A 10,645-nucleotide genomic window follows, 5' to 3' on the forward strand; every position below is an offset into this window, starting at 1 on the left:
TGCAAGTGTCAGAGTGGGGGAAAGGGCAGAACGTGCTGGGAAGACAGCGCAGGAGGTAGGAGTGGGGGAGGGGATGCCAGGGGATCCAGAGATGATGCTGACACTGGACAATGCCTTTCCTTCCAAGTTCCTATTTGGGGCTTTTAGGTCTTTGGGGCCGAGAGGAGAAAGATCTGCGGCTTTATCTCTAACTGTCTCCGCCCAGGCTAGGGAGGTCCTGTAATATCAGCAGAATTCACATGGCAAATTTCTGGCACCAATTCCATAACCAGCCAAGTTGAAAAGAAAGCCTGCAGAAGCTGGGGAGAAGATGTAAATGTGCAGAAAAGGGGGGGAGAAGAGGCAGGTGAAATAGAAGGGAGAGGGATGAGGCTGATTTGTTCCCTTCTGCCTGCACCCCAACCATTGAACACTGTGGGCTCCTTTGAAGCATTTGTTTATAGGCCCTAATGAGGTCTAAGCTGTAGAGACAATCTTAGTTTCCACCAGTGTCTGTGGCCAATTAGAATAAGGCAAGAGGCAGACTGCTGAGAAGAAAATTATAGAAACAAAATATTTATTATTTTTCCTGAAAAGGACAGGAAAAGGAAACAGGGCCCAAGAGAGGGATGTTCATAAGCAAATCCTCTGCTTTTTACCGTGTCTTCTCTAAAGAACAAAGCCCCTTTGGCAAAAGAAAACTCATGCAAACTAGAATTAATTGTCTTTCGAGAGCAAGGTTTAATTCTGACCCAGGATTATCATTTTTTTAAAGTTCTATCCATTCCAGCACACTGTGCAGGTATTACTGTTTTTTCCTCCCTTAACTTCTGAAAAACCAAAGTGGCTAACCATGGCCGGGTGGGTCTAAGGAAGTGAAAAATGCGTGGCTTTATCATTAACTGCCACAGAAACGCTTTTGCATCTCAAGTTGTCTTCAGAACGTCTACTTGACTTACAGACACTTGTATTACCCTGATTTCTCTTCCCCTAGTTCTGTTCTCTGTAATAGAGATGCTGTGAAACGCTGGCACCTTAAGTCTTCTTTTTCCCTTTCTTGGACTTGGGGGCTCCCGGCCAGAGGAAGCCCCGCATGTGCAGGCAGTGGGCGACGTTGTGCGCGATGTAGTAGAGGTTCAGCATCGCCGCGGGGCTGAGAATGTCCACCTCCGGCTTCTTCTGCTTGATCCCGCGAGATGTGCGCCGGCCTTTTCCTTTTTTCCCTTGATCTGGCTTTCGAAGACAAGTATATATACGGGGCAAAAAAATGAGTGTTAATAACTTTGACGTGATTTTCAACATATCCTACTGAATTTAAGAAAAAACAAATTCCTAAAAGAAAAAGATGGTAACAACAACAACAACAGCCTTTGCGTGGAATGGGAAGAGAAGAGACGAGCGATCGAATTCAACAAACGTACATTAAGCAGCCCCAGGTTAAAAGACCCAACCTAATGCAATGTGTGGGTCTTGTTTGCATTCTGATTCGAACAAACAAGCCATAAAAAGACAATTTTTCGGCAATTGGGGAAATTTGATACTATCAAGGAATTATTAATTCTATCAGGTCTGACAATGGCATTGGGTCATGGAAAAAATGTTTACACATTTCGGAGATACTGAAATCTGTAGGAATGAAATGAAAGAAGGCCTGAGATTTGCTTAAGAATATTGCCGCTCCCTCCCCGCCAAAAAGCAGATGAAGTAAATGTGGCAAAATCCTGGTAATTTCTGAATGGATGTATGGGGATTCATTTTTGTGTGGGTATGGAAACTTTCATAATGAAAATGAAAGGAAAAGCATGTTCAATAATCAGGATGCAGAGATACATTTTGGCACTTGATCTGCGGTAGTCTCCAGCTCATTAAGGAGCTGTGAGGACTGAGACATGAATATACGGCACTTAGCACAGCATCTGACAAGAAGTAAACACTTGCTAAGAGATGGTTGCCATCACTTATTATGGCTAATCCTCAGAGCTGTGTTTCAGAGGGAGGGAGGTAGTGCAAACCGGTGTCCTCCAGACTCAGGGCCAGGCCAATGCCTTCTGGGAAAAGGAAGGGATAGTATCCTAATCTGGGAATAAGCTATCCGAAGTTCTGCTAGAGCTGCACAAAGCTGAGTTGACTTCGCTATATCCTACGTCCCGAGGGAAGTGTGTTATTTAGAAAGTGTCTCTTTTAGCTAGACAAGGGACAGGAGAGGAATGGTTCAGTTATCAAGGACGCCTGCAAGGGCTAAATACTTGTGTAATTGTTGTTCTGTTCATAGCATCTCGCTTTACAAATGTCCCAAGCTAAACCAAGAGAAACATAACTTATGTGGTTATAAACACTAAAATACACTTTTGTGAAGTGAAATGGAGTAGATGCAAAACCGAGGAACACAGATGAGAAGCATCTTGTAACACAGAGGCCCCGCTTGCTCCCGTGAGGAAACCAAAATGAACACCCACATGATAACTGCATCTCCCCATAAAACACCCCTGTGGGGTGTGGAACATACACAGCCAGACGCTCTCAAAGATTTTGGGTATTGGCTTTCTTTACGATTTTACACTTTTTTCTTTGCATGTCACCCACACTTGACATACCTGGAATAACTACAAAAAGAAGTGTGTGTTTTAATCTCTAAAATGGTTTGAGAACTAAAATTCACACAGAAGTCTGATATTTTTATTCAAAGTTCTCATCTTTTTGTAGAAATTGGCAAATTGATTCTAAAATTCATATGGAAATTCAGAGGACATAAAATAGAGGGTTGATATTTTTATTCAAAGTTCTCACCTTTTTGTAAAAGATTCTAAAATTCATATGGAAATGAAAAGCACTTTGAAAAAGTTGAAGGTCTAATATTACCTTATTTCAAGACCTATTATAAAGCTACAGTTTCCAGACAGTATGGTATTCTTGATGTCAAGATAGACAAATAGATCAATGGAACAGAATAAAGAGTCCAGAAGTAGATCCACACATACACGAACAACTGATTTTTAACAAAAGTGCCAAAGTAATTCAGTGGAGCAAGGATAACCTTTTCAACAAATGGTGCTGGAACAATAAATATCCATTTGCAAAAAAATGAACCTCAATCCATATCGGCACCATATACAAAAATTAACTCAAAATGGCTCATAGAGCTAATTGTAAAACCAAAAGTCTCTGGAAGAAAATACAGGAGAAAACCTTTGCAACCTTGGGTTAGGCAACGATTTCTTAGTTATGACACCAAAAGCACAATCCATGAAAGAACAACTGATAAGTTGGCCATGAAAATTAAAAACTTGTGCTCTTCAAAGGGTATTGTTATGAAAATGAAAAGCCAAGCCACAAATTGGGAGAAAATATTTGTAAATCATATATCTGGTAAAGGCCTTACATCCAGAATAGATAAAGGACTCTTGAAACATAATAAGAAAACAACCCAATAAAAAATGGTCAAAAGATGTAGACACTTCCCCAGAGAAGATACACAAATGGCCAACAAGCACATGAAAAGATGCTCAACGTCAAGTCATTAGGGAAACGCAATGAAAACCATAATGAGATACCAGCACACATTTATTAGAACGGCTCAAGCTACAAAGACTGACCATACCATGTGTTGGTGAGGCCATGGAGAAATAAATGAACTCTCATACACTGCTGCTGGGAATCTAACATGACAGACACTTGGGAAAACAAATTGGCAGTTTCTTTAAAAGGTTAAACACATACCTTACCCTACAATCCGCCATTCCACTCCTGGGTATTTACCAAGAGAAATGAAAGCATATGTCCATTCAAAGACTTGTACACGAATGTTCAGAGGACCTTTATTTGTAATAACTACTAACTGGAAACAACCCAAAAATCTATCAGTGGGTGAATGAATAAACAAACTGTGGTAGCACCATACACTGGACTATGGCTCAGCAATAGAAAGGACTAGCATCAATACATGCTGCAACATGGATGAATTTCAAAATAATTTTACAAGCGTTAGCCAGAGACTTCATTCTGTATAATTCCATATTTATAAAATCCTAGATATTATAAACTAATCTATCTATAGAGACAGAGGGCAGATCCAGGGTTGCCTGAGATGGGGGAGGGGGTGGGGAGCTGGGTACAGAGGAGCAAGAGAAAAGGACTGATTCCAAAGGAGCACAAGGAAACTGGGGTGATCAGCATGTTATCTTGTTTGTGGTGATGGCTTAATGGGAGCGTCCATATGGCAAACTTATCCAATTGTACATTTTAAATATGTGCAATTTATTGTACCTCCATTATACCGTAATGTATCAGTTAAGAAATTATTGTGAGTGAAAATTTTCAGTTTCTGAGCTGATTGGGTTGGTTCAATACAACTCTATGGCTCTTGGTTGTTTCTGGTCTCAGGACACATAGCTCCCGGCTTGAAACTCTCTAAACTCCTGAATGAAAACCACGTGGCTCCCACCACACTGGCCTTCCTTCTAGTTCCCAAACTGCTAGCCTCTGCTCAAATACCACCTCTTTAGAAAAACCCCCCATACACCGTGTCTATATTCTATCTATAACTAGGGTGACTATATAACTGCCCAAATCAAGACACATCAACAAACAGACACTGGGACTGTCCCGTGCAAAGGGGGAGGGGGCACAGATGGTCTCCAACAACCCTCCCAGCAGTGCCACTTTCGATTTCCTTACTTTAAGCATACTTCGCTAATAGTATTGTTGTTTGTTTGTTTATGTTATTTATCGTATGTTTCTCTAACCAGAGGTTTGTGTATGAGTTCACCACTGAATTCCCAGGGCCTAGACCAATGTCTGGCACATTGTAGGGATGAATAAATACTTGCTGTGTGAATACATTGTAACTCAGATGCAATGCAGACCCCAGATTTAGAAAGCAAATGTAGATTTCAGCTTTTCTGAATTTTGAGATGCCTGCTTCATTCACTCGACAAATGTTCAACAACAGCTACTGTGCACCAGGCCCTGCAGCTCGGCTCCTGTCTCCATGAGGCTTATACAGTCCAGTGAGAGAGAAATCACGCACACATTTCCTCATCAACTATGGTGTGAAAGGAGAAGCCCAGGTACATGGCATTATGATGACACAGGATAGGCAGGGAGTGACCTAGTCTGGGATATGAAGGAAGAAGGGTTCCTGAAGAGTGGCCTGTGGCTTCTAAGAGGCAGGGAATTTCCAGGCAGAGCAAACAGCCTGTGCAAAGGCCCTGAGGCTGGAGAGAACATATGACCCACAGGCAACCATGGGGTGGGGGCGGGGGGGATCGGTGGGTAGAATAGGGGGGCAGTGAGGGGATTTGAGGGGAAAGGTAGGCAGGCTGCAGCTCTGGCCAGCAGGCCTTGGAAGCTAAGGCATTCGACCTCTATCCATGGAGCAGTGGGATGCTATTAGCTTAAGTGGCTTTATTAAACCATTCTGCTTCAGTTCCCTGGCCTGAAAGAAAATGGCAGTATCAACCTTGTGGAGTAACCTGGGAATGACTCAATTTAAATCAAGTGGTATTTATTTAGTGCTTTTACATGCAGTGAACCGGAAGGAACACAGATTTACCAAACACATTTCTGCACTACAGTCTAATGGAGCCAAAGAAGCAAAGACCTAAGTGAGGTGCAGAGGGCTTGGCGCTTAGGGAGCAACCCGTAAGCAAGAGGTACTTCTGAGCTGGGTCTGTCTTGAAGAAAAGCAGATTAACAGCTGGAGATGGGGCTGGTGCAGGAGGATTCCAGAAGAATGGAGGTCTAATGTGGGATTTTTTTTTAAGGCAGAGAAGATTATAAGGCAGATTAAGCTGAAGAGGTTGAGGCCCCTTTACCAAGGGCCCTGCAGAGCAGTACTTAGAGTATTTAGTTGAGCAGAGAAGGGAAGTTCTTGAGGACCTGGGGTGGGGGTTACAAGATCGCAGATGTTCAGGGCTGACCAAAGGAGACAGAGAGCCCCTGGGTAGCATGGACAGTGAGGTCGTGAGCTCCTGCCAGAGTCCAGGCAGGTGGCAAGGAGGGCTTGAGGACCAGTGGCATTAAGGGTGGGAAGCAGGTTGCAAGAGGTTGGATGAGGCCTGAGAAACAGGAATATTTGTGAGTTTGAGGCAGGAGGATGAACTTGCCATTAGAGGCCAGAGAGGGTAGTGGTTACAAGAGCTGGATTTTGAACAGTTTGAAAAGGCTCTCTGGTGGAGAGATTGGGTGGAAGTTGGAAATGGAGGTGTGAAGTTTTCAGGTTTGGCTTAACGTGGAGCTCTGTGAGCCAACAACTTGGAGGTGAGACAGAAGTAGGGGCGTCGCAAGCTTTCCCGGGCATAAAATGCAAGAATTCCCTGCACAAGAGGCCTCCTCCAAAGCCTTTCCTCAAACTGGAAATGGAAGGAAGAATCGCTCTCTAGAGCCGGTGGTCCGCGTGGCACCTGGGCTTATTTTCTATTTAATCTGCAGAAAAGAACCCTGCATGGGACTCAGGGCGCCGACCAGGGATAACGCACCATGTTACCAGCCTATCTTTATTTCACACATAAACCATCTTCTGGGTGTGAAAGTAAGTGGCTCAAAAGAACCAAGGAACTACAACCCACCAACTCACAGAAAGAGGGCTCAGTCTGATTCTGCGGCTGCTGTCCCCTCCATCGCGCAGACCACCTGGGGGACCCCTCTCCCCTTTCATCTTTAACCCCAGTGTTCAGATTACTTGGATTGGACACCACTCACAAGGCGAGGAGATGAAGACACCGACCTCGTGATGTGGGCATCAAATCTTGACAAAGCGTGCTTCTACAGGGCAGAACACTACGAAACTAGCGAGAGCCTCGGAATCTCGTTTGCTTAAAAGAAGACGTGTATTACCATGGTGACGCCTTTCTCAGTCGAGCAGATGAGTGTGGCATGGGTTCCCAAGCTTGATCTGAACAGAGAGACCCCAGTCCTCGGTATCATCCGGAGGCGGCAGCCCCGCGCCCATTCCTGCGGCGCACCGGGCGTCCTCCTCGGCCCTCGCCCGAGAACGGCCGCAGGTCGAGGACCTCGCCACGCTTCTCAGAAGGCCGACGCTCCGGGGATCCCGGCAGGGTTAGGGGGCACCCAGCCCCCGAGCGGCCGCAACACCCAGACACCCAGGCCACCGGCTGCGCGACTCGCGTGGAACACGCCGCAGGGAACGGGGGCACGCGGGCGCCGCCAGGCCGCGCGCACAAACGCCGGCGGCGCGCCGCGGGGGCGGGGCCGCGCACTGTTTACCTGTTGCCAGGATACCGGGGCCTGGCGCCCGGCTGTTGGGCCCAGCGTCCGCTGTCCCCTGCCTGTCGTACCGCGCTGGCGGGGACATTTCACCTCGCGCGACGGCGAGAATGGTTGTGAGCGCCCGGAACCCCGGCTCGGCGGGCGCTGGGGCGTCTGGGTTTGGGTGGCCCGGCGGGCGCTGCCGAGCTCTGGGGCCCGACCTGGCGGGGGACAGGGCAAGGGGCGGGCGGCGGGCGGTGCCCCGGCGTGTGTGGTCCTGGCCTTGGAGTGGGCTGACTCGAGTGTGGTCTGAGCTCGGCCACTCGCTGGCTGACCTTGGAGAAGTCACTGAAGACTCCACGACCTCTTTTCGAAAGTGAGATAAAGCCTTTGAGGGTTGAAGTGGGAATAACATGGGGAAATGTTTGTAAAAAAGCCTGTAACAGCCGCAAGAGAGTAAGAGCCGTGAAGTTCTTATACGCCGCGTGGATTCGCCAGGAAAGGACACAGTAGGTGCGAGTTCGTCCCTACATCCTCCTCCCTGCAGGGGAGGCTACAGTTTGGGGACAGCCCTCATTCCTTTTTTACGACTGTTGCTTGTTATCCAACAGTTTATTGAGCATCTACCACGTACCAGACATTACGTTCTAGGCCCTGGGAATTCATCCCTGAATAAGTCAAAGTTCTTAAGGGTACTTTTTGGGGGGGGCGGGTATAGAAATGGGGGACATGGCAGATATTAAAAATGATAGGTGCAACAGGTGTATTATACTGGATGTATTAAATTGATGTGACTAATGGGTGCTCTTTTAGATTGGTGATTGGGGAAAGTCTGGGGAGATGACCTTCAAACAGACTTGGATGATCAGAAGCAGTCAGCTAAGGCGAGGTCCGGGACAGGACATTGCAGGCCTATGGCAGGAAGAGGAAACTGGACCTGGAAGCAGTGGTGGAGTCCTGAAAGGCTCTGCAACCAAGGATAAGGTGTTTCGTTTGCCTTCATTTGATGGATGAGCTGGCTTCCCAAGGGGGAGAGCGTGTATCAGTATTTATGTACCAGGTTCTCATAATCCTTTCCCACATCCGTCAGCAACAAAGCAAACCCAAGTTCCAAGTACTTTTAATTTGTCTGGTAGTTTTGTCATGAATCCATGTGCTCTTGATATGGTAGATTCTCCTGCCCTCTGCCTTAGCTTTCTCCTCTGCTGGCCCCTCTCTCTTAATCCCTGGGTAGGGGTGGCCCACACTCCCTGCATTTCTCTGCGTCATCACAAGTCTCAGGTTAACCCTCTATTGGGGTCACCCCCCAGTCTGTTCCAGCCCTGCTTTTCCTGAGTTCCAGATAGGAGGTCCAGAGCCCTGCTAGAAGTTTTCAAATTCAGGTGTTTCAGAATAGACCAGTGATTGGGGGGTGGCATGGAGTGTGTGTGTATGGGGGGTGGGGTGAGGGTTGGGAATTAATCTGCAAAGGGTTAAGAGAAAAATTGGGGAGTGATGGAAATATTCTGTATCTTGATTGTAGTGGTGGTTACACCAGTGCAGGGCTGGTGACATAATTTGCCTGGCTCAGTGCAAAATGAAAATATGGGGAAGCGGGAAGAAAAAAGGCCACCAAAGGTACTAAATTATAAAACTTTTCCTTTTTTTTGTGGTCTTTATCAACCTATCATGTTGTTTTTGCCATTTAATGTTGTGTTTCTCCAGGGAACAGGGACACTCCCCTTTCCAGGTATCTTCCCTTCCCCTGGACTGCCACCCTACGTGCGTGACCTCCAAGGCAGTGCAGCCTCTGTGCTGGGTTGTGCTTGGTACCTGGGTCCTGAGGGGTGAGATTCTCTGATGTGCTGGGGTGCCACCATGCTCTGCCCCGAGGTGGGGGTGAATGGGTGGGAGTTAGGGTTAGGGGGGTGTGGGGCTGACAGATAAGACTCAGTCGGAGTGTATGCTCAGGCCCTCTCCTAGCGCGGTCCATTGTCCCATCAGACTTCATCTACAAAACCCAAATTCAGTGATACGTTACGAATTTCAAGACTGTGAACACTAAGTATTAACCCCAAGCACAGGGCCCTTGGGAGAGGAGCGCCCCGTGTGACAACTGGTCACGTGCCCATGAAGCTGGCCCTGCACAGGTGTATACATTTGTCAAAATTCATGATACACTTCAAATGAGTGTAGTTTGTCATACATAAATTATACCTCAATAAAGTTGATTTTAACACCTCAGCTCTTAGGAACCTCAGCCTTCCCATATCTAAAATGAAACACTTCTCATAGCAAATATGCATCATTTTGGCTAATGGCGTCAGCAGCCATCCAGGACCCAACTACAAAGCGGTCATCTTTGAACCTCCTCTCTCCTGGATGTACCCAGAGCTCGCGCTCACCCACACCTACCTGAGCTGCCTCCTGACTTTATGGTCTGGGGATGGTGCTGCCCGTGCCCGATCACCCAGGCTCAGACCTGCGCTCCTTGTCAAGCCCTAGTTCTCTGGGGCTGTTATTTTTCCCTGTCAATCTCCCCCGTACCCCAAACCACCACCTGTGTTCAGGTCTGTACTGGCCTGATATCTCTTATCCTGCACTCCACCCTGGTATTTTTTTCTAAAGGATAAATTTAATCCTGCCTCAACCATTTTCAAAAACTTTTAATGACTATTTCGTACAGAATTAACTCCTTGGTGTGGTATTGATAGCCTTTCAAAATCTTGCCTCAAGCTGCTTTTCTAGCTTTATTTACTCTCACAAGCCCTACATCCCTTATTTTTTGCCATATTCTTTAGAGTCTGGGATTTGTTGCATTTGCACATCTTCCAGCTTTGGCTTTACATGGCCCCCTTTACCTCGAACGCCTTCTCCCCCTCACCAATCAAAAGCCTATTCAAACTTCCCGGCCCAGTCCACACCGTACAATCTGTGAGCTCAATTAATCACTACCAACACTTTGTGCCGAGTCCTCTGGCCTAGATATACGCTTACTTGTCGCCCCTTTTCCACAGTGGGCAACCTCTTTCAGGCTCATCTATGTATGCCACAGCAGTAACAACAGGCATTCGTGGAATCATTCCCACGCGTCAGTGGGAAGTATCACCCCCGTTGTTCTGCCAAGCCCAGCAACTTCTGCCTTCTCACTGATGTCTGAGACGCAGTTACCGTGCTCCCTTCCCGTCCTTCTGTCCCATCTCCCCACCTGTTTCTGCGAAGTGCGCTATGCTCTCAGCTCAGAGTCATCTCATGCCTACCTGCCTCTCCTGCACGCCGATTGCCGGCTGAGCTCAAGGTCCCGTCCTCAGCCCCCTGCCCTTCTTCCTGTGTCTTCTCACGTCATGTCAGCGGCTACCTGTCTCGGGGTGACACAGTCTCTGTCGTGGAGGAATGGCCTCCGTCTGAGCTCCTGTCCTCAGGCCCCCTTATTCCCTAGACTTAGGGCATCTCCCCCTCATGTCAGCCTCTCTCAGTTTCC

The 10,645-nt window shown here is 47.2% G+C and overlaps 1 protein-coding gene and 1 long non-coding RNA gene across 2 annotated transcripts; one reads left to right on the top strand and one right to left on the bottom strand.

The window, feature by feature from the left end:
* Positions 1 to 534: 534 nt before the first annotated feature.
* On the bottom strand, positions 535 to 7,182 carry SMKR1 (small lysine rich protein 1). Its single transcript, XM_019750090.2, has 2 exons — positions 6,814 to 7,182; positions 535 to 1,212 (listed from the first exon to the last, which is right to left on the bottom strand). The coding sequence occupies exons 1-2, from the start codon at positions 6,901 to 6,903 to the stop codon at positions 1,015 to 1,017; spliced, it is 288 nt and encodes a 95-aa protein (XP_019605649.1). The 5' UTR covers positions 6,904 to 7,182; the 3' UTR covers positions 535 to 1,014.
* Positions 7,183 to 7,209: 27 nt separating this feature from the next.
* LOC141567619 (uncharacterized) lies at positions 7,210 to 8,302 on the top strand. Its single transcript, XR_012490435.1, has 2 exons — positions 7,210 to 7,698; positions 7,999 to 8,302. It is a non-coding gene; the product is annotated as an uncharacterized LOC141567619 (long non-coding RNA).
* Positions 8,303 to 10,645: the final 2,343 nt, after the last annotated feature.

This window comes from Rhinolophus sinicus, linkage group LG11 (assembly GCF_036562045.2).
Source record: "Rhinolophus sinicus isolate RSC01 linkage group LG11, ASM3656204v1, whole genome shotgun sequence".
Classification (NCBI taxonomy): Eukaryota; Metazoa; Chordata; class Mammalia; order Chiroptera; family Rhinolophidae; genus Rhinolophus; species Rhinolophus sinicus.